Source organism: Gracilinanus agilis, chromosome 4 (genome assembly GCF_016433145.1).
Source record: "Gracilinanus agilis isolate LMUSP501 chromosome 4, AgileGrace, whole genome shotgun sequence".
In the NCBI taxonomy this organism is placed as follows: Eukaryota; Metazoa; Chordata; class Mammalia; order Didelphimorphia; family Didelphidae; genus Gracilinanus; species Gracilinanus agilis.
Window position 1 is genome coordinate 25,984,822 of NC_058133.1, and position 24,182 is coordinate 26,009,003.

General features: G+C 47.0%; 1 protein-coding gene across 1 annotated transcript in view; it reads right to left on the reverse strand.

The window, feature by feature from the left end:
* SCP2 (sterol carrier protein 2) overlaps positions 1 to 24,182 on the reverse strand; it is a 77,044-nt gene that overhangs the window by 32,449 nt on the left and 20,413 nt on the right. The window contains exons 4-11 of the mRNA XM_044676218.1: positions 20,927 to 21,058; positions 19,173 to 19,237; positions 17,645 to 17,771; positions 15,542 to 15,605; positions 14,430 to 14,516; positions 12,987 to 13,137; positions 11,120 to 11,267; positions 4,711 to 4,818 (exon numbers count right to left, since the gene is read on the reverse strand). Of these exons, the coding sequence (XP_044532153.1) occupies positions 4,711 to 4,818; positions 11,120 to 11,267; positions 12,987 to 13,137; positions 14,430 to 14,516; positions 15,542 to 15,605; positions 17,645 to 17,771; positions 19,173 to 19,237; positions 20,927 to 21,058 (882 nt within the window). The remainder of the gene's footprint in view (positions 1 to 4,710; positions 4,819 to 11,119; positions 11,268 to 12,986; positions 13,138 to 14,429; positions 14,517 to 15,541; positions 15,606 to 17,644; positions 17,772 to 19,172; positions 19,238 to 20,926; positions 21,059 to 24,182) is intronic.

A 24,182-nucleotide genomic window follows, 5' to 3' on the forward strand; every position in this document is an offset into this window, starting at 1 on the left:
GGTATTGATTAGGTATTGATTAGGAAGTACATAGCAGGAAGGAGCTGGAGCTGGGAATTCCAGGTTGGAATGAAGGAGCAGGAAGAGGGGACTTGGCTCTGAGAAGGGACTCCATAGGGGTTAACACAAAACTGTGGTTAGCCCTGGGAGCACTCAGAGTAAAAGGACATCTTGCATCCTGATTTTCCCTGGGATCCTGTGAGGTGTGACATCTAGCAAAAAGGACAAGATCTACAGAGCCAAGGGAAGAGGTGAAGTTTGAGTTCTGGTGGACAGTGCTTCAAGCAAAACCCTCACAACCCGGTACCTGAGACCATCTTGACTCCTGGCATCCAGAGATCATCAGTGGATTGTAGTGAGAATCCCAAAGCCACAAAAGCCCCCAGTTGTACTCAAGCCTGGCAGGTTCCAGGTCTGAGGCAGACTCCATTTACAGCTCCTTGGGCCCTGTTAGTTTAGATCACTTAGATAAGAGTAGAATAAGTTCTCCCTTTGCCCTGTGGTTTTATCCTTTAGATTTTAAGTATAGAAATCCCTTTCCCACCTTTTAGTCAAACATAATTAAAGCTGTTAAGTCCCTTTTACCTTGTTAGCCTGTTAATGTACTCTGGTCTAGTGGAAGCTGAGTGACAGTTAAGATCAACTGCTTCCTGTGGAAATCCAGTAAACTCTGCTCTCTCCACCCTGGTCCAGTCTCTCATAAATCCCAGAGTGTGATCCCACAAACCACTTAGTTTATTTATAATATCCCTGGTGACCTCATTACCTTACTTATATTTTCCATAAAATCCTGGTGTAGAAACTCCTCCTCCTCCTCCTCTTAGCAAGTTACCTGAGCCCTGAGAAGTCAAGTGATTTGCCAGTGATCACACAGCAAGTCTTGACCCTACATCAGCCTATAAGGGGCCAGACACCCTGTCCATCACACCTTTGTCCTTTATAAATGTTTTGTAGCAAATGGTTAAAAGTGATTCTGGCCTCATGGAGCTCAGAAGCAAGGCCCAAGAAAAAAGACCTACAATGTGATGGAGGAACCAAAGGGTCGGGGGCTCAAACTAAGCCGATAGGGGCAAAAATAGCACCAGAGTCCTCGTTCCTGGCCCACAAAGCTTTAGAGCTGGGAAGCCATAGCAAACAGTAAGGGTTGAGCAGCTTTGAAAAGTCCAGAAAATTGGCAATATTTCCCAAACCGCTCTATTAGCATTTTTAGAGATCAGCAGATTTACTGTGATTTCTCAATTTGCTGGGTCAAAGTTGAAGAATATTCCCACCAAAAGAAAAACGTCTCTGTCCTTGTCCCCGCCTCCCAGCCCCTTTCTCCGGAGATGACCTTCCTTCTTGAATGGAAGGTTTCTATGCTGTAGGCACAGAGTTCTCTCCATGGCGAGTTCCTTAGGCAAAGGCTGTCTCTGCCTCTCTTTGGAGGCCCAGTGTCTGGCAAACAGTAACTTGTAATAAATGTTTCTTAGCAGAAGATGTAAACGTGGCCAGTTTAATTCGACAAACATGACCAAATTCAAGTTTTTAACTGGTAATTGAACAGAAAATACATAATTGATGAGCTTAAGCCTATTTGCCCTAATTGGACAGCATTAAGGCAACTAGGAACATCTCTTAGATCCAGACACCACATTTTTAAAGTTAATTCTATGGAAATGTTTAGCTCCTACAAACTGCTATGATCTCATGCCTACACTGAAGCCCTTCTGGTCTAGACAGCAGCCCCGCACACCCCAAGCAGCCAGTCCTCCCCCAGCGGCACACTCGGAGGCCCTTACAAGCTGCATTTTCCGATTCTCTCAGAACCCTACTGTCATTTGCCATTCGAGTAGCCAGTACAGGAACACCCGGGAGGTCATCATCCCAGCCAGGTCTTTTTCCAGGAATCTAAATTCTGTTTTGGATGGCACTCCGACCACTGACTGCCCATCAGATGTCCTTGAAACGTGGCCAAATTGTCAATATAGGAATAAACATTTACTTTTCAGTAACTGTCAGTCAGGGTTTCCATGGGCTCCTCCAAAGAACCAACAAGATCAGCAAACTCTCGCCCAGAGACTGAAGCTGAATTGATTCTCAGTGAAGACTCGGGCACCAGAACGGGCCACACCAAGGAATGATGGGATTCCTTCTTTCTCCCCTGGTAAAAGGACAAGCTCTCATCTGGCCAAAGTGGTTTGTGTCTAGTCCAGACTACCAACAGGAATGCAGATTAAATGACCACCCAGGCTCCACATCTGCACCTGCTACCTCCCCGTGAAGCTTTCTCTAATTGCAGCTTTATGTGCTCAACCAACTTCTCAGCTTTTTCCTATACACAGAATTTGAATCAGTCTCCCATATACTCCTTTTATCAAAAGCAGAAGACGCCCCTTGTTTCTTCTTTGTTTCAACAGAGCCCAGTAGTCTTTGAAAAACAGTAGAGCTTGGGGGCAGCTGGGTAGCTCAGTGGATGGAGAGCCAGACCTAGAGATGGGAGGTCCCCCATTCACATCTGGCCTCAGACACTTCCCAGCTGTGTGACCCTGGGCAAGTCACTTAACCCCCGTTGCCTAGCCCTTACCACTCTTCTGCCTTGGAGCCAATACCAAGTGTTGATTCTAAGCCAGAAGGGTTTAAAAAAAGCCAGTAAGGGCTTAATCAGTATTTTCTACACTGAGCTAAATCCCCAGTATACTTTTTTTTATCTTCTGGGAGTGGTCAGTAACATAGAAAACTAAGGAAAGGTGATAAGAAGTCTCGAGCCATGTTGACAAAGATATGGCACATGTGCCCTGGCGTGTTGGAGGGTGGCTGCTCCATTCCCCCTCTCCACCATTCCTGAGGATATATTTTGCAGGCTCCATCCCTCTGTCCAGCAGATCAATGCAAACACTTCCTCTGCTCTCTGGGGTAATGCGGGGGAAGGGGGGGGTTCACAGGTGCCTTGAAGGTACAGTTTGGGCACTGGATATCTAGAAGGTTCACCAGTGCTGGTCTAGAGTTTATGATGTGCCAGGCCCTGTTCTGAGTGCTAATCTCCCTGCAGTGGAGAAGCACATGCTGGCTGGGCCAACCCAAGTTCTAGAACAGAGCTAATAGACTTTTCATTTCCATCCATAAAAAGAAGGAAAATTGAGGAATTATCATTCTGTCTTGGGGACTAAATTTAAATTTAATGAGTAAAAAAAAAAACAAATAGCATGTTTTCAAATAGTTTCAACTACTTGATAAAATAGTAAAATATTGAAGTTTCCATCTCCTATACAGATCATACAAAATGTTATCAAGCATGCTCTCCAAGCATGCTTCAAGGCATGAAGAAGGGAAGTCGCCCCAATAAAACACGGCATTTCCTTAGGTTGGTAAATTAAGCCCAATATTGTGATGTGGGCATAACCCCCTCTCATGCTACAACTCTCACAAGTGGCACTCAGAGCAGTGCTTGTCTTCTCTCCCATTCTCCAAAGCTGTACCTTAAAATTCTTTTGAAAAAATGTATTTGGCAAAGTGAGGCCTGCTCTAGATCACCTCTTTATCTCCTGCCAAAATAAAGCTTGACCTCTGCCCCGGAATCCCTCTGGGCTCTGACAGCTAAGCTTTCAGCCTTATCTCACCCAAGGCCCCAAGCCTTCCATGGCACTGGCCACCGGCTCCATATTAAGCCGCCCATCCCCTCCCTCTAACCTTCTGGGTCCCCTTCTTGCATTCCTTCCCCCCCAAGGAGGTGAGCTCCCGAGGGGACAATTTTTTTTCACCTATCTCAGTTAGGAGGGGCATAATGAGGGGTTATAATCACAGCCATAATACAATGAACACACAGGTAAGACAGAGTCCGAGTCTACCAGGGATTCTTCATCCGGGGCCAGAAGCATGTTGGAAATCCATATTTAAGGGCCAGGAAGAAGCCCAAAGGCCAGTGGGTTGGAAAGGCAAGAGGAGAAGCATGAGTGTGCCATGCCATGGAGGCCAAGAAAGACGAGAGCACTGAGGAGTCCCAGGAGGCAACGAGGTCAAACACTACAGACTGACAAGGAGAAAAAGAAAGGGGCAGGAAGACAGAGGGGAAGCCACTGACTTTAGAGAGAAGGATGCCATCTGTGACTGGAGAAAACCTTTTCAGAAGACGGACACAGAGGGAAATGAATAAGAGAGAGACTGCTCATTCTAGAGTAGGAGTTCTTCATCTGGGGCACAGAAAAAGACCTCATGAATTGGAGGCCTTTAATATTTGGATAATTATACTTGGACAAAACTGGCTTCTTTCGCAATCCCTTGTATTTACTGGCTGCATTTACAAAATCTGTTCTGAAAAGGGTCTACGGGCTTTGTCAGACTGACTGCCCAAGGGATACGTGACCCAAAGCAAAGGGAGGAATCCTTACTCTGAAAGCACCATCTGAGTCCAGAGAACACACATTTCTCTTCAAACCAATTCTAGACTCATTCCCATTTTATGCACAACCTAAGATTAATAAGAATAAAATCTGGGGGGCAGCTGGGTAGCTCAGTGGATTGAGAGTCAGGCCTAGAGACGGGAGGTCCTAGGTTCAAATCCGGCCTCAGACACTTCCCAGCTGTGTGACCCTGGGCAAGTCACTTGACCCCCATTGCCTACCCTTACCACTCTTCTGCCTTGGAGCCAATACACAGTTTGACTCCAAGATGGAAGGTGAGGGCTTTATAAATAAATATATAAATAAATAAGTATGAAATCTGAATTGGGCTTACCTGTAGCCCCAAGGGGGTGGCCCTTGGAAATCAATCCGCCGCTGGGGTTTATAACCCATTTTCCTCCATAAGTATTGTCTCCTCTATCAACCAGTTCTCCTGCCTTTCCTAAAAAATAAAAGTAAAAGATAAAATTGAAGCCAACAACAGAAATGCTTCTTAAGGTCAATGTTCCAATTGGGAATTTATTTAAGCAAACATTTTGGATCAAAACAAAAAAAAATTTTATCCAGGAACTGGTACCACCATTATGTACATGAAAAGAAACATGAAACATTCCAAAATCACATGATGGGAAGTTGTAAAGAACAAACTTGGGACCCAGGAAAAGAAAGTGAAAAAAAAAGTCCCCCTGCTCCTGGTAGAAGTAAGAGACCTGTGTGGGCAGAGGGTTTCTTTGTGTTGGCTGGTTTTCCTGACTGGTTTTCCTTTTCCTCTCTTTCTTTTTTAAAAATTATTTGTGATTAGGGATGACGCTCTAGGAGGAGTGGTGTGGGGAAATGAGCGATATAGCAGGGAAGAAATCTAGGCAATGTAAAAAATTGAAACTTCTATAGAGTGCTCCTAAGACTTGCGGATTGGGGCTGCTAGATGGTTCAGTGCATGGAGAGCCAGGTCCAGAGATGAAAGGTCCTGGGTTCAAATTTGGCCTCAGACACTTCCTAGCTTTGTGATGCTGGGTAAGTCAATTAATCCCCATTGCCTAGCCCTGACCACTCTTCTGCCTTGGAACTAATACACAGTATTGATTCTAAGATGGAAAGTGAGGGTTTAAAAAAAAGAATGAACCAGAGACAAGGGCTGTTCCTTAGTACTCTAACATGAATAATGAGAGTTCATGTGTATCTCCTTTATACACAAACCCTAGACTGAGAGGCAAGCAGGGCAAAAACTTAACTTACACATAGCCTTCTCATCTGACAGAGGAAGCCACTGAGGCCCAGAAAGGGGAAGGATGCCCCACAGCCACACAGGTACTAAGTGAAAACAGAAGGATTTGAACTCAGATCTTCTGCTCTCATTGCTATTTCCCGCACTCCCACACTCCCTTTACATTTTGGGGGTTAGTGTTGAGCCACCTAACTGGAGATGAAGATCACAGTCAAAACCCAGATCACAAACTCTGAGGAACTGGACATTTATTCCCCAAGCCACAAGGATTATACTGCACAATCTCATCAAAGCTGCACAAAACCCTGAAGGCATCTAGTTAGAGCCCAGCCCAAACAGAAATCCCTTCTGCAACATCCCCTTCAAAGGGCTGCCTCATCTCCTTCGAAGATGCCCAGCAAGGCTCTTCCCAACCCAGCCCTTTCCACTTCTGGCCACATCTCAGTATCCAGAAGTCCTGACCAACATTAATCCAAAGGCTGGTTCGCTAATGCATCTAGCCCTCGTTCCTGGTTTTGCCCTCTGGGGCCAAGCCACCAAAATCCAACCCCTCTGCCTCAGGACAGCCCTTCTGCTCCTTGAAAACAGCTCTCAAGCACACAGAATTTTTGAGCTAGGAGTCTCAGAACCCAGAGTCCCACCTGCACCTGAACAAGAATCCCCTTCCCCAACAGCCCCAACAGGTGATCTTCCAGACTCTCCTACTTCCTTCCTTAGCTACCACTACCTTCAGGGCCCTTCTTCCCTTCCTCCTTATCCCTAATCAGAGGATGACGATCCTCTAAATCGATGAAGACAGTTACTATGACTCCCTCCTCATCTCAAGTCTTCTACAAGCTAAGTATCCACTGTTCCTGCAAAGAATCTTGGCAGCTGAAAAAAGGCTCAAGGAGAAAAATCACCTTGATAACTTTACGTGTTGGATTTCCCATTTTCCTCCTTTGATGTTGGGGCCTGCTCTTCAAATAGGCCTTAGGAGTGCTTGACCCACTTACTGCCTAGACCTGTGCCCAGTCTGCAAACAGACAAATGCCACCTCACTCCAGGAGAAATGGAAATAGCCATCAGGAAGACTGAAGAGCCTCCTCTCTCAGCTACCCCTCAAGGGTCTCGGTACACACTGGCCTAGCAGGCCACTCAGAAGGGCCAGAAGACACATTGGCTACCTCAGAAGCTGAATATCAGAGTTCAGAGGGCCCCAAAAGGCCCCCTGAGCCCCACATCTAAGTTTGAATCCCATGCACGACATCTTTGATTGGTGGACGTGGTATGTCTACATGAACGTTTCCAGTGACAAGAAGCTCCCTACCTAATGAAGCAAGCCCTTCCATTTTCTGACAACTCAGCTTGTTAAGAAAATGGTGAACCAGGAGAACATTGTGCACAGAGACAGACACAATGTGGCACACTCGAATGTCATGGACTTCTCTACTAGCAGCAATACAGTGACCCACGACAATTCTGAGGGACTTATGAGAAAGATGCTATCTACATTCAGAGGAAGAACTGTGGGAGCAGAAACACAGAAGAAAAACAACTGCTTGATCACATAGTTCAATGGGGATAAGATTGGGGATGTAGACTCTAGACCAAGGGTCGGCAACCTTTTCGGCCGTGAGAGCCACAAACGCCACATTTTTTAAAATGTAATTTCGTGAGAGCCGTACAGTGCTCACAGTGCCGCTCCTGTAACAGCGCCTGAAAAAAATGGACTTTATGGGTCCTACAGAAAGAGCCATATCTGGCCGACCCCTGCTCTAAACGATCACCCTAGTGCAAATATCAATACTATGGAAATGGGTCTTGATCAGTGACACATGTAAAACCCAGTGGAATTGCTCATTGGCTATGGGAGAGGGGTGGGAGGAGGGGAGGGTAAGAACATGAATCATGTAACCATGGAAAAATATTCTAAATCAATTAATTAAATAATAAATTTTAAAAAAAGAAACAAGAAAATGGTGATTGCGTGGCCCCCCAAATCTTAAGTTCAATTCGATTTGTATATTTTTAGGTGCCCACCATGTGGAGAGCACTGTGCTAGGCAATGAGGCAGTAAAGACGCATACTAAAGTCACCTCCATCCACAAGAAGCTTACATCCTTCTGGGAAGATACACTATTCATCGGTCAATTGGCATATATGAAGCATCTATCATGCATCACGCACTGGGAATACTGACAAAAGTAAAGCCGTCCCTGCCCTCGAGGAGCAAGGAACACAGTGTACACAGCCAAGAAAAAAGGGGTAGGGAATGGGACTGGGATGTCTCACATCACCCATGCAAGTCAGCACCTCACCTAGCTTCTGGAAGCCCTGAAAGGGCAGGTGACCTGCCCAGGGACTCCCAGCTGATGGTGTTAGAGACAGGACTTGACCCCAGATCTCCCTGGCCTGCCATGCCCTGTCTCCTTTTATATAAAATCTATCCAAAGTCAAGACCAGGTCATTAGGAGGTTGGCAGTCACCAGTAGGTGGGGAGATCAGGAAAAGCCTCATTCACCTGGGTGGCATTTGAACCAAGATCTGATGGAAATAGCCCTCTGAGACATAGATGTGAACAGGGGCACATTCCAGGCATGGGGGATGGCTTGCACAAAATCATGATCTGGAAAATGAGGATCACAGATTGAAAAACAACAAGAAAGCCAGTGTGGCTGGACCAAGGAGTAAACAGGGAGGAGTAAAGCACGAAAAACCTAGCAAAGTCAGCTGGAGTCAAACTATGACAGGCTTTAAATGCCAAATGGAGGAGTTGGCATTGGATCCAAAGGACATAGGGAGCCACTGGAGGTTCTTGAGCAGAAGATCTGAACCTCAGTAACAGCAATCTGGCTGTGGGTCAAAAAGGGGACTGTGGAGGACAGACTGAACATGTAGAAATCTTTCAGAAAGCTACTGGGGGGGGACGGGCAGCTAGGTGGCTCAGTGGATAGAAAGCCAGTCCTAGAGACAGGAGATCCTGAGTTCAAATCTGACCCCAGACACTGCATAGCTATGTGAGTCTGGGCAAGTCACTTAACTCCTATTACCTAGCCCTTACCACTCTTCTGTCTTGGAACTAATACCCAGTATTGATTCTAAGATGGAATGTAAGAGAAAAGGAAGGAAGAAAGAGGGAAAAGGAGAGGGAGAAAGATGAACAAATAACAAACAAATGAACAAACAAACTGCAATTGTCCAAAAGAGAGATAGAGTGTGTCTGAACTAGGGGAATGGCTCTGAGTTTGAGAGGAGGGGGCAGGTGCAAGAGATATTGTATAGACAAATCCATGAGCCGGGATCCCAAAGAGGTACATGAGAAAAGGTGGAAAAGGATCTATATGTCCAAAAACATTTTAACAGGATTGTGAACAAAGAAGCCATCTCCCTATTGGGGAATGGCTAAACAAACCCATCTCTGCATTTAATGGAATATTCGGATGCTAATAAGAACGGACAAAAAAGACAATTTCCAAAGCAATTAGAAAGACTTCTATTAATTGATGCAGAATGAAGAGCAGAACCAGGAGAACAATTCACACCATGACAACAACATTATAGAGAAAAGCAACTCTGAAAGACTTTTAGAACTCTATCCATACAAGGATAAACCAAAAGTTGGAGAGGCTGAAGACAAAATAGGCCATTTACCTTCTGCCAGAGAAGTAATGGACTGAAAAGACAGAGGGGGACATACATCTCTGGGCATGGCCAATGTGGGCTTTGTTTTACTGGACAATTCATGAGTTTCATTGTGAGGGGGAGGGTTTTGTTGTTTATTTGAGGGCCACAGGGAGGGCAGATTATAAATACATGAAAAAATAAATTAATGGATATACAGATATTTATATGTGTATTTACAGATCTAAATACTTAGATATCATTATATTTCTATAGATCTCTCTATATCTATGTGATGTGATAATTAGATTAAGTCTACACTGCCCATCTTTAGATTTAATCACCAAAGATGAGAGCACCTCTAATTCTGGGAGGTCCATAACCTCCCAGTGTGTGCTAGTGTGTGACAAATAGTGTGCTAGAGTGGGTGACAAATCAGAATCAACTGACTGCCCCCTAGGCAATACTATGAGAATTGTCTAATGTGATTGGACATGCAAATTAGGAGGGCAGCACAGGAAGTGACCCCTTTAAAAAGAGGGAGTTGAGTGAGTGAGAGGTCTTCAGTGGAAGAGAGCATCTGGTGATGGACCTCTTCTGGTTCATGGAGGAATGTTGGAGTGCTGAGACCCTGGTGAGACGGCTTTTAATATCTTCTTTGAATTCCACGTGGTGAATTAAAGACTGACTGAATCTTCCTGAACTTCTCTTAAGAAAATTCTTTTTGTAGACTCGGTGAATGAAGTTTTGCTCCATTCACCTCCGGGCCTCTCCCCCGCTAACTCTCAGCTGAGGGTTAAGCTCTACCCGGATTAATTAGAGGATTGTAGTAAATTACTTACTGCGTTAGATTCTTATTTCCTTATTTCCTTTCTCTTCTTAATTGTAAATAAATTTCCATAAAAGTCAATTTTGACTTGAGATTATTCTTAATTGAGAATTGATAATAGTTCAATCCTCTGGCCACCATCTTTTAATATATTGAATCCATAAAACCCCTTTTCCCCCTTAGTGATCTACATATCTGTTCATTTATATAAAAATACATACCCACATAGATATAGATAATAGCTGTCTATGGCTATAAATTTAGAGATAAAATAGAGAGAGATATAGAAATGATTGTTTTCTAACTTGGAGCAGGGAGTGAGGATGGGCTTGCTTGAGGGGGCTCTACACACAGTAGGTTGTAACTATTTAAATGAAAAAGAGGAGGGGGTACATCTAAGAGCATGGTGAGAAGGGCCCCACCTTTCAGCTCTCACCTGTCAAGGAAAACTGTTCTATATTTGTTCCCATGAAGAGAAACTGAGTTAAGCCTGGTTTCCTGCCTTCTGATCAGCTGGGTGGCATAGTGGATACTGTGATAAATTTGGACTCAGAAATTCTGTTATTGTTGTTCAGTTGTGTCCAACTCTTCATGACTCCATGGACCAATGCTATTCACAGGGTTCTCTAGACTAGGATACTAGAGTGATTGTCCATTTCCTTCTCCCGTGGAGCCTTCTGTCAGATAATCAAGATTAAGTGACTTGTCCAGGATCACATAGCTAGGAAGTGTCTGAAACTGGATTTGAACTCCTGACTCTAAGTCTGACATCTATATTAAATCTAGGTGTATGACACCAGGCAAGTCACTTGGCCTCTGCCTGCCTCAGTTTCCTCATTGTAAACAAAACCCAACCTCCCAGGGTTGTTGTGAAGATTCAAATGAAATAATATTTGTAAAGCTCTTTGCAAACCTTAAAGTACCACATAAAATCAAGCCATCACTGTCATCATCATTATCTGATGGACTATCTACCTCCCTTGGGCACAATGCCCATTAGAGCATCATGAACTGCACGGCATTTGTGATGACAGCACTTCTGCGATTAATCAGATTCAGTCAGTGCACCCTGGACAGTGCTCTTACCTTCAGCACATAGTCCCAGAGCTTCATAAGTAAGGAGTTCATTAGGAGAGAAACAGTCATGAAGTTCAATTACATTGATGTCCTCTGGCTTCAAACCTGACTTTTCATAGCACTTTCTGGCTGCTTCTTTACTTAAATCAAAGCCGACCTAAAGCCAAAAGGACACAAATGAATGGGAGGATCACTTGGGCAAATTGTTTACAGAAATACAGCCTTTGGTTAATCTGTACAACCCTCCAACAACAGAGGACCAGCCACACCTAAGGATGGACAAGGAACCACTTGCTGTCTTAGAGGCTTGCTGGATTTCAGCTGGAACCAAAGGGGCTTCATGCAGGAGGCCAGCAGGCATCCAACCACCCACTCATGAACAGATGACACAAAGACTTTGTCTCTAGGAAGAGGCTCCAGTACCAGTCCTTAGAATCTACCAAGCCTTTATAACTTCAAAAAGATACCTTATGTCTCTTGAACAACATACTAATAACCAACTAATCTTTACTGCCACATCCTGCCTGTCACTAATTGACTGTGTGAGAGATTATGATCTTGACCAAATATCATGGTGGCTAGTGAATCCCAAGACCCAGAGAGCAACAGCCACTTCTGTGGCAGGGTTTGGGAAGGAGATATTAACCATGCGGTAAGGACAACATACATGGGAAAGGCTAAATGAACTTCTGCCCTTCTAACCTTCTTGAAGAACCCAGTCTAGTAAGAGTAACCCAATGTGACTGGGCATTTTCCTATTAACTGTTCAGAAGCCCTGAATTTGGTTAATGAGTTGATAACCATGTAGATCGATTTATGGATTTTGTTTCAGACATGTTTATGATCTTACTGGTGTAGAGATCTCTTGGTATTAAAAATCTCTCCATCAGAACATTGTACACAAAAACGGCAATACTGGACGAGGAACAACCATGAATGACTAAGCTGTTCTCAGCCACACAATGATTCAGGAGAACTCAGGAGCACTTATGATGACAAATGCTCTCAACCTCCAGAGAAAGAATTGAAGGATTCAGAATGGAGATTGAAGTATACTATTTTTTATTTTATTTTTCTTGGGAGGGGGTGTTAATTTGGTCTCTGTTTTCTTTTACAACATGACTAGTATGGAAACATACTTTGCATGACTGTACATGTATAAGTTATATTAAATGGCCTATCTTCTAAAGAAGAGAAGAAGGGAGGAAGAAAAAGAATTTGGAATTCAAAATGTAAAAAAACAATGTTAAAAATTGCTTCACACATAATTGGGAAAATAAAAAATTTAAAAATCTCTCTCCGTCAACTGACTTCAGTCATTAAGTTCACAGTGTTCCAGGGCTACCTTGGGACCTAAGAAGGTAAAAGACTTTCTCATAGTCATAAAGCTAACATATGCCAGAGGAAGAGCCTCCTAAGCCAAGGACAAGCCCTCTGCCCACGACATGCATGTTAATTTAACAACTAGAGAGAAAATAAGTGTGTAATAATAGATAATGCAAAGAATGCATAAATGCAATTGTCTTCCAAGAGAAGACAAAAGAAATACTTAGTATTTCTCAGAAGAGAAGGCCTAAAGGGGAACAGAAAAGCTGTCTTCAGATACCTGAAGGGTGACTGTGTGAAGAAGGACCTAAAGGACCACATTGATCTGCTTGGCCCCAGAGGAAAGAACTCAACACCATCAGGGTAGGGCATAACTGAGAGAAAGATTCAGACTTAAGAGAATAGATTTCAACTTCCTAACCATCAGAGTTGTCCAAGAGGGGAACAGGGTCCACCCTCCCCACCAGCCTTCACATCAGAGCTCATGGAGATTCTTGTGTGGGTGCGGAGCCATCTCAGAGGTGCCCTCCTTGTGCATTTTCTGACATACCACTTTGATCATGCTGTTCTCTTTGAAGGTGCTCCCCAGGTCTGTCACCATCTCTTGGGCCACAATCTCCACAGCCTGAGATTGCAGGTTATGCTTCCTTACAAATGCTTCGCTAGCTAGAATTGCTGCGGCCGCTCCATCAGAAGTTGGACTGAGAAAAAGTAAAGATTGCCCTGAGGCAAAAGAAATAAAACTCATCCCCTCTCCCATCGGGTCGGTTCTTAGTACCTCCCAAGTCATTTCTACAGCCTGGAGGTTCTAGGTCCTGGGCTTCTCGACTGTCCTTTCCTTATTCTGCTTCTACTTTGAATTGGTGGGCCCCAGGGGAAAATAAGGAAGAAAACTCACTGAATCAAATATTCACATTTCTAGAAAAATATTAGAAGAAGCCTCTAGGAAACAACTCTGAAGTTTGGGTCTCATTTCTCCATCCTGTCCCTGTCACTCATTACACAGGATAACTGGAGAATGCACCTTCCACCACAAAAGTCTCTGAGGCCCAAATGAAGGTTTTGAGGATGTCTACAACTGCCCTGTGGCCAAGGGCAGCTGCCAAGATTGCCACTAAGAGCCTATGAATGCCAGTCCTTCCCAGAGACCTCTCTGGGATCATCCTAGAACCTGGAGCTGGGTGGCATTCACCAGAACCCAATCGTGAGGTGCTGGATGGTTGGACTGCAGGCTCCTCTCAAGGGGTTTTCCAGAAAGGAAGGGAGCAAGCCCAGAACAATATGCTCAGGAAAGCAAGGGAGCTCTGCTTTGGCGTAAAGCTGGATCTTGGTCCCAAAGAGCTGAGGCTGAAACCCATCTCCTTCCTCTCCTCAGAGGGAGAAAGGGGAACTACAGCTGAGAATGGAGGCAAAGGCAGGCTGATGTGGCTGGTGGGGCTCTGAGCTTTCCATAAATGGTGATTAAATGCTTCTTGGGGACCAAAAGGAAGAGTCAAGGATGGAGAGAACATTTAACTTAAATGTAGTATAAATATTAAAGGTGATGACACTGAATGGCTGATGGGCCACAGAGAAGCCATGGGGAAACGTCTCCCTCCTCCCAGCAGATGAGTTTCTCCTTGTTACAAGGAAGGGGCTCACTGGCTTAGGGGAAGTAGGGTTATGCCAAGGGGACAGTGACACCAAGAAATGTCTGTGAGGCAAAGAGAAAACTCAGTGCAATCAGACTAGGCATAAACCATGAAAACTCAATAGAGAACCAAGAAACAGGGAAGTCCACTGTGAGAGGGCTGTGTCTAACAGTTTGCAGAGCAAGATCAAAGGGAGGAATTGTAGAATAGCAGGAGGGAGACTTCTGGAGGGGGTGGCCTTTGGCAGAGAGTGCTCTAAAGGGGGTCTGTCCTCAGGAAGGAAGGTCCGAGGCCTGGAGAGGGGGCCTTGGGACACTGAGTTGGCTGCAGATTCTCCACAGTGTCAGAGGGACTATTCTTACCAACAGTGTAAGCGAGTTAAAAAATCAAAGACTTTTGGGGACTTCATCACTTGGTCTAAGTTGTACTCCTCCCGGAACTGGGAATACCTAGATACAAAATGGGCAGTTAGGAGAGCACAGAAGACAGTGGCTACCAAGCTAGAGATTCCTGCAAGAAAAAAAGGGCCTTTCAGGGCAGCTAGGCAGGTCCTGGTTCAAATCTGGCCTCAGATACTGTTATGACCCCCTCTTTCTGTACTACAATACTCCCTAGCTGTGTGACCCTGGACAAGTCACCTAACCCCCAGGTCTAACCCTTATTACTCTTCTGCCTTGGAACCAGCACACAGTATTGATTCTACAACAGAAGGTGAGGGTTTTTTAAAAATTCAATATGAGATTCAAGGAAGGTCCAGGGAGGGGAATGACTTGTTCAGGAACCTTCCTGTAAATCAATGATCGGCAACCTTTTTGGCCATGAGAGCCATAAATGCGTGTGGAAGGAGGAGGATGGAGGCGGAAGGCGCTGGAATATGGGGCGGGGGCTGAAGGGCCTCCTGGGGCACATCCTGGGGCTCTGCTCAGACTGGCAGGTCAGGAGGTGGAGCCAGATATGTCTCAAGAGCCATACATTGCCAACTCCTGCTGTAAATGCTTCTCCCTGTTTTCTGTTGCTGGCAGGCCCCAGAGGACTGGTTTGGTGCCCTGCGGCTCCTGGGCTCAGCAGCCCAGGCTCTGACTGCAGATGGCCAGCAGGAAGAGCCATTCAGCTGTGATTTGAGTGTTCAGGCCACCCCGCACTCTCACCCCTCCTCCCCTCTCTATGTGATGGCCTCCTCCGTGGGCTTCCTGCTTCAGGCCTGGCCATTCATTCATTCCCATGTGGGACTCTAACTCTGTGCCAGGAACAGTGCTTGGTGCTGGACATACAGACTGGACAATGGCTTGCTTCTATAGATAAGACTAAGGGAGGTAGAGGGGCAGAGGGGCAGAGGGGAAGGGGCCTGGGTTTGGAGTCAGAGAATAGAAGCTGTATTCTAGGTCCCAGTTTTATTATGGGCAATAAGTAAAGCTTTGTACATCATGGCGGGAAACCCTGGATTTGCATTCTGTCAGGCCTCTGGGATACTTACGGGTTATTGACTGAATGTTTGTGATTCTTCCAAGCAATTTTTGTAAAATGTTCAATTTTGGTACCTGCAGAAAAGGTAAACATCTGTTAAGGGGTAGAAACGCCTCCCACCACTTTATTCCCAAAATGATAATAAAAGGTAACGGTCCCTTCTCTCTCACTAAACCATCCTGCATTGCCTTCCCTACATGGAAAGCAGCACCGAACCAACCCACCACAGAAAAATCTATTTGCAATTCAACTGGAATCTAGTTATCAAAGAGTAAGCAGAAAAAAATGAAGATGTTAAACCAGCCCATTCTCCCTGACACAAGGGTTCATTCCCTAACAAGTTAGTAAAAACTCACTGGTGGGAAGGAGCTGCCAAAAAACCCCTGAGAGGCCGGCTTTATTTCTTTCTTTTGTTTTTAAACCCTCACCTTCCATCTTGGAATCAGTACTGTGTGTGGTTCCAAGGCAGAAGAGCAGTCAGGGATGGGCCATGGGGGTCAAGTGACTTGCCCAGGGTCACACAGCTGGAAAAGTATCTGAGGTCAGATTGGAACCCAGGACCTCTGTCTCTAGGCCTGGCTCTCTATCCACTGAGCCACCCAGCTGCCTCCAGAGGCTGGCTTAATTTCTAAAGTCCTCGGGGCATTCTTAACACACAATCATTCTTTAAGGCCTGCTGACCTTCCTGCCTCTTCCTCTCCCTCCAGATGGATGACAAAGGGGAGGAGACTTCAGGAGCAGGGACCAGATCAGAGCCAAGGATGCGGCAGGATGCTTCCTCTAGCATGTGACTAAAAAGATGCCCAGCCTGAACTCGGCACCAGCACCCAGACTGGCTCTGCTGAGCGGCCCGCCTGGGCAGAGGGATCCAGAGGCCTCAGAGGAAACGAGGCTCCTGATGCCCATGACCACAGGGAAGTGATGTGGAGGCCGCCTGGGCCTAGGGCAGAGAGCCCTGACGGGGGGAACTCGAGGAAGGCAGACTTCGTCAGCTGAATGGAAGGAAGAACTTCCTAAAAATCAGAACACTCCCAGAACTGGAATGGGATGAAGTATCTCTGGAAGCATCCTACCCAGCCTGGGAGAAACGTCAGACCAGTGATCAAAGAGGAAGTACCCCAACTTCCAAACTGTATCAATCGGAAGTACCCCAACTTCCAAACTGTATCAATCTCCTAATTTCCAAAATGTTTTTAAAAATCATTCATAAGGGGTAGCAATGGGGGCTGCTGGATAGCTCAGTAGATGGAAAGCCAGGCCTAGAGAGAAGAGGTATTGGGTTCAAATCTGGTCTCAGACACTTCCTAGCTGGGTGACCCTGGGCAAGTCACTTCACCCCCATTGCCTAGCCCTGAATGCTCTTCCGCCTTGAACCAATACAGTATGATTCTAAGACAAAAGGCAAAGATTAAAAAAAATACTTAACACTTAACAGTACTAAGAATCCTGCCTTCCATGTTTTCCAGTCTCCTATTTAAAATCACAGCCGGCCCCTAATTTTATTCTGAGAGGCAGCCCAGTAGAGTGGTTTCAAGGCCTGGTCCTACGCCTGCTGACTATGTGAACGCGAGCACGCTCTCGCCTCTCTGAGCCTCCTCTTCCTCTCTTTCTTCATCTGTAAAGTGGGCCTGCCGCTCGCCACGAGCTGAGAACTGGCCGCTGTAAGGAGAGCGACCTGGACACACTGCCGGGCCTCAGAGTAAGACACTGAAAAGTCCCATTTTTCTAAAAACAGTCATCTCAACAAATTGCCTGTTTTTTTAGCTTCATAAAACATCCTGGAAAATAAACTAGGTGGGATTCACCAACCACATCCGTGCTGGAGTGGCTCCCCTCTACCAGCAGGGGCTGCCCCATCCGCCATCCCAGAGGCGACCCCAGGCAAGGCTCTGCAGGCTGAGGGGGCCCTTCGAGGGGCCCCCCGCCCCCACTCCAGAGTGTGCTGCTGCAGACACAAAGGAGGCCTTGTTCCCACTTTGGGCTGGCATGAGCGGGGCCTCCCCACAGAACCGAGGCACGGAAGCTGGAGCAGAAGGCCATCCAAGGGAGCCTGGGCCGGGGGGAGCCGAGCGTCCGGGCTTCTCCCGGCTGTCTGCCTCGCCTCGGAAGGTACCGTATTTCTCCATGTGTTCTTTGCCGGCACTGCCGAAGAGCTGAGCTGCTATGGGGGCCGAGGCCAGGCCGTGCTTGTTCACCATCAGCTCCACGTGCTTGTCTATCGGGTTGGTCCTGTCCGTGAACTGGGGAAAAAACAGAGATTCGAGGGGCTGAGCAGATGATCCCTTCTGGTGAGTACAGGAGGAGCCCGTTATCGTCTGGGGGGAAACGCTGCCACCTACGGGACCCAGAAGGGCGGAAGCAAGAGAGGGCCAAGGAGGACGGAAAGGCCGATGCTCCCCGGGGCCCCCCAGAGGGAAGAACCGAGTCCAGTCACCAGATACACCGAGAAATTCCATTCCTTTGGATAAGCCTTTATCTGTCACCTGCTAAGATAAGAGGAAGGCCTGGCAGGGCTGAGCAGACAACCAGCCAAACCCGGCCGTCCCAAGGCACGAGGGCTGGATCTAGAGACAGCAGCCCACCAGCTCCCATTGTGCTTCCCACGCAGCTCCCAGCCTAACCTCTGTGACGGCAGTGTCCCAATTTAAAAACAAGGGGTTTGGACACCCCAGGCCCACGTCCTCATCCTGTGCAGGCAGCCAAGGAAATACAAAGTGCACAGTCATGGGGGCCGTGAACCAGCCAAAGTAACTAAAACAAAGCCAAAAGATCAAAAGAACAGGAAAATGGAAGCTCTCTCATCCCAGAAACAACTGAAGTAGAAAATAAATTCAGGAAAGATTATTTAAGAATTTCTGGGGGGCATCTGGGGGGCTCAGTGGATAGACTGCCAGGCCTGGAAATGGGAGGTCCTGAGTTCAAATTTGACCTCCAACACTTCCAAGCTGTGTCACCCTGGGCAAGTCACCTAAGCCCAATTGCCCAATCCTTGCCACTTTTTCTTTTCACTCTCCTCTGAACCAGGCAGAGGAGGCTACACATGCACAGAATATGGTCCAGAAGCTCCAAGGATAACCCAAGGCAGAAGCTCTCATGTGCTTCATGAGTGTGTGTCAAGCAGGCATATCTGCATCCAAAGGGCTGTCCTGTGAAAGAGGGCTGAGACCTGGCCCCTCCAGCCCGTCAGCAGAGCCCAGAGCAACAGATGGCAAAGGGCAAATGTTGAAGGAAAAACTCCCAAACGATTAAAGCTGCCACACGGGGAGGCAGGCAGCCTGACCCAAGGGGGCTCCCCGACAAGGTCTGGCAGGACGTGAGGGGCGTCGGGCAGTGTGGTGGCTTGGAGGCCTGGCCCACTCAGAGACCGGCACTCGGGCAGCTCCCTGCCATGAGGAGGCCTCAGGGAGAAGGCAAGAGGAATTGTTTTTAATGGACCTAAGTAGTATTTTGGCAGAAAGGCAAACCTTCGTTCTAAGGCTGTGTAACTTCTCCCTATCACAGAAGAGTCCAGGAGATACCAGAGCGAGCCCTGAGGAGGAAGCGAGCCGCTCTTCTACCAAAGACTCCAATGGATCGGATCGCCAGGAAACCAGGACATACGTCTTTCCCCCTTAAAGTCCCAAAGCCCAAACAACACTCACTTTGGTTCCGAGGGAGCCCTTCTCCATCTTCTCAAACCCAAGCGCCAAGACGCAGTTTGCCAAACCTGAAATAGAAGTCCCAGAGGCTCAGACACATGGTAAAGTAGAACCCAAGTTTGTTGAGAGAGAGAGAGAGAGAGAAGGAAGGAAGGAAGGAAGGAAGGAAGGAAGGAAGGAAGGAGGGAAGAAGCTTGTACAAAGTGCAGTGGTGCTATCACAGCTTTCCACATTTTCTTTTTAATATCAATATTCTTCCACTGAGATTATGAGATAATACAAGACCACCAGGAGGAGCTGTGCACACAGCCCTGCAGGGCCTGGAGTCAGGAAGACTGCATTCAAATCTAGCCTCAGACACTGCCTAGCTGTGTGACCATGGGCAAGTCATTAACCCTCTTAGCCTCAGTTTCTTCATCTGTAAAACTGGGATAAGAGCACCCACCTCCTAGCATTGTAGCGAGAATCAAATGAATGCAGATGCTACCTAACAATACATGATCTCCAAACACACAAAACTGCAAGGGACCCGAAGGGCACAGGGGAGAGGCCCCAAATGGTGCCAGAGACTGGAGAGCATCGCTCACTGGCAATGAGCTGGTGTGATACCCGACGTCCAGTGCCTCGTGTGCATCCCACAACAACCCTGAGAGGTAGGTCAGTGCAGGACTTCTCCTTCCCTTTTTACAAACGAGGAAACTGAGGGGCAAAGCAATGACCAGACTTGTCTGTGGTCACTTGGCCAAGAAGTGTCAGCAGAGACATGAGCCCAAGAATCCCCCCAACCCTATCCAGGAGAGGATGTCCACTAGACCCCACTGCCCACTCCCCAAGGCCTGCCTGAGGTGATCTGCCCACAAGAAAGAACATAGACAGTCCCATCCGGGGAGTGCGGTCAGAAGAGCAGCCGGTGAACTGTGGTCGAGAAGACCGGTTGCTGGCATGCCCGAGAAACAGAGAAAAGGTGTGCCTCAAGAAACGTCTCCATAATGGCTATGTGCCTGTGTGTGTAAATGTGTGTGTGTGAGAGAGAAACAGAGACAGAGACAAAGAGAGAGAGAGATGGAAGGAGAGAGGGAGGGAAGGAGGGAGAAAGACAGACAGAGAGAAGGAGGGAGAGACAGAAACAGAGAAGGAGAGAGAGAAAGAGAGAATGGGGGGAGGGAGACAGAGAGACAGAGAGAAGGAGGGAGAGACAGAGACAGAGGAGGAGAGAGAGAAAGAGAGAATGGGGGGAGGGAGGCAGAGACAGAGAGAACAGGAAGGGGGACAGGGAGAGACAGAGAGAGGTTTATGGAAGGGCTCAGGACCAGAAGGGATGGCCAGGCTGTGATCTGCCCCAGGGGAGGAGAGGGGCACACAATGACAAATCCATGAGAGAAGGCTACAATTGACCACAGAGAATCAAGAAAGGCTTCTTGGAGATGTGACTCAGGTAGAGTCTCACCTGGAAGCGTGAGTTAGTAGGAATCAAGGCCCACCAGGCCTGGGAGGACTGTGAAGGAAGGAGGGCCCAGAGCCCGAATGGGCTGCACCCTCGTTCTCTTCTAAGGTAGTGAGCTCCTCATTAGAGGCAGTGTTAAAGCACTGGACAAGCAGCCATCAGATGGCCCGCCAGACAAGGGCTGGCTCCGTGACTGATGCCCCCGGAATGGTGGCTGCGTCCCGGCAGTCAGCACAGGGCAGGGCAGTCAGCTCAGGTGGGGACTCTACAGAGGAGGGAGCGTGGGTCCTGCTCTCCCTGTCCACGTCCTTACCGCCCTGGATCAGCTGTCTCGCCATATACAGAGCCGTGGAGCCGGTGGAACAGTTGTTGTTGACATTGAAGATGGGGATGCCGGTGAGGCCCAGGCTGTGGTAGATGGCCCTCTGGCCGCAGGTGGAGTCACCTGGGTAGAACGAGGAGCAGACAGAAAGGGACAATTCAGATGGAGCAGGAACAAAGAAGGGCTGTTCTCCTGGTTTTGCAGGGGGAGAGGCTGAGGATCTGAGAGCTGTGAAGCGGCTGGCAAGCCGGGCCACCTGAGCCTGTGCCCACACCTCCCTGTCCTCGGAGGAGCGCCCAGGGGCCCGCACAGGAGGGAGCTTCCCAAAAAGAAGGGCTGAGAGAAGGTGGAGGGGAGTCATCAGGGAAGGAACCTTGGAGGAGGGAGGAAGCCACCCAGCTGGACTTCAAAGGACTGGTGGGGATTCCACAGAGGCAGAGGGAGGGCAGTCTGGGCCCAAGAAGAAACGAGGGATGGCACAGAGGCGGAGAACGGTCCATGAGTGCATCAAGAGGATTAAGGAGGAGGACAATGACCAAAGCTAACATTTACAAAGCACCGACTGGGTGCCCAGCACTGTGTTAACATCTAGCAAGTCTCATTGGATCCTCACAACTCTCCTGGCAGGGAGATGCTATTATTATCCCCTTTTACAGTTGTGGAAACTAAGGCAAAGGGACTTGCTTAGGATCACATAGCCAATAAGTGTTGAATACTGGATTTGAACTCAGGTCTTCCTGACTCCAGGCCCAGCGGCCCTCTGTCTACTGTACCATCTATCAATCTCTACTAAGGACTAGTATACATCTGGAAAAAAGGAAAGAATTAAATTGTAGAGGGCTTCAAATGCTAGCCCTAGAAGCTTGATCTTTCCTTTGGAGGCAATAGGGAGTCAAGGAAGATCTGTGAGCAGGGGCATGACCACATTAGAAAGACTATTCTGAAAGCAATCAATAGGAAGAACGGACTGAAGAGACCCAGAACGGAGCAGGCCCGAGAGGAGGTCCCTGCAAACATCTCGATGAGGGGTAATCAGGATGGTGGCAATGAAAAGAGAGGAGACAGATGTGAGAAAGGTGCCATCAAAGCTCACTCCTAATTAGATCAGAAAAGTGACAGGCAGGACGGCACCACTCCAGGATTATCTGTTGAAGGTCCATTGTATACAACACACTGCATTGGACCCCAGAGATCTAAAAATGGAACTTGGGTCCTGGCCCTGCCCTAGACCAGGAGAGAAGATACACGTACACCGGAGACGCTTAAAATGAGGTACAGGCACCATGCAGGGTCCCCAGAATTCTTTAGGGAGTCCATGACAAAACTATTTTCATAACAAAAGATGCTTTCATTTTTAATATGGTGACCACCCACATAAACAAAGGCTTTTGGGGGATCCTAAATCATTTTCCAAAGTCTTGAGACCAAAAAACACTCTGCCTGGTACTAAGTATCAGAGGTTCACTCTGTTCTCATTAATCAAACAATCTGATATGATCTTAACCTGAGAATAGGAAACGCCTTGTTTATCTACTAAATCAGATTCTTTTTTATAAGCATGGGAGCAGATGATTTTCCAGTTCTCCTTCCCTCTGAGATTACAGCCATTTTATATTGCATATACCTCACTGATTGAACTTTATCTTGCCTGATAAATTGTGAGCTCTGAGAGGGCAGGGTCTGTCCTGCATTGGGGCTGGGCAATGCCAAGGGTTAGAGGCAAGAGGCGAGCACTGTGTGGGAAGAACGGCAAGGTTAGTTTGTCTGGACCAGAAAATGAAGGAAGGAAATAAATATGGAAAAGGTAGGTTGGGCCCAGGCCCTTTAAAACCTTCACAGAAGAATTTATGTTTGATCTGAGGGCAAGAGGGAGTTTACCAAGTGGGGCAGTGACACAGTCAGAACTAGACTTGGGAAAGTCATTTTGGCATCTGGAGCACAGCACTTAACAAATGCTCACTGGCTTGACTTGAAGGAAAGATTGGAGAGGAGAGAGCTTAAAAGACTGCCTGCTAAAAAAGTCCAGGCCCTTGGGTCAAAGTTCAATAATCTCTGATCTTGGAACAAATTCACGAGGATCTGAACTAAGGTGGTGATGGCGTGAGTAATTAAAAAGGTCAGGTGTGAGAGAAGTTGGGAAACAAGATCTGACAGCTGACTGGATGTGTGAGGGGAGAAAAGGTGAGAAGCTAAGGACAGTGCCAAGGATGGGATCAGCAGAGACTGGAAGGATGGAGACATCCCCAAGAACAAAAAGGAAAGTTCAGAAGTGGAGTGGATCTGAAGGAAAGATGAGGTCTTTCTTGGCCATGTTGAGTCATGAGCTGTCTATGGAGCATCCACTTTTTTCTTTTTTGAAATCCTCACTCTCTGTCTTAGTAACAACTCTAAGACAGAAGGACAAATGGGGCTGAGGAACTTGCCCAGGGACACAAACACAGCTAGGAAGTGTCCGAGATGGATTTGAACCCAGGTCCTCCCAACTCCAGCCCTGACACTCTATTCACTGAGCTGCCCAGCTGCCCCTGGGCATCCATTTTGAAATGTCCAATAGGCATTTGGTGATGTGGAACTGGAGCTCAGGAGAAAGCCTGGATAAAGAGATGTAGGAGTCATCTGAGAAGAGATGATAATTAAGTCCACAGAAGCTGATGAGGGCACCAACTGATCCATGAGAAGAGAAGAGGGTCCAGAATAGAGCCTGTGGGAATATCCACATTAGGAAGTATGGTATGGCCATAAGAGATGACAAACAAGACAATCACCAAAACACCTGAGAAGACCTAGGTGAACTGATGCAAAGTGCAGTGAGCAGAACCAGGAGAAAGTTCCAGCAATAAAGTATGAAGATCAGCTGTGAATGACTCAACTATTTTCAACAAGGCAAGGATCCAGGCTGACTCTAAGGAACCCATGACAAAAAAAGCAATCCACCACCATAGAAGGAACAGACAGGATCTGAATGAAGATTGAAGCCATTCTTCACTTTATTTCCTCCATGAATTTCTCTCTAGTGTAATCAATATGTGTCTTCTTTCATAATATGACGAACATGGAAATATGTATTGCAGGATAGCCCATGCACAACCTATACCATATTACCTGCTCCCTTAGGGAGAGGGAAGGAGGAGAAGGGACGGAGAGAGCATGGATCATAAAATGTCAGAAAATAATTATTAAAAATAGTATTGATATATAAAGAAAATTTTTTTAATTTTTTTAAAAGAAGCACAGTATTGATGACAAG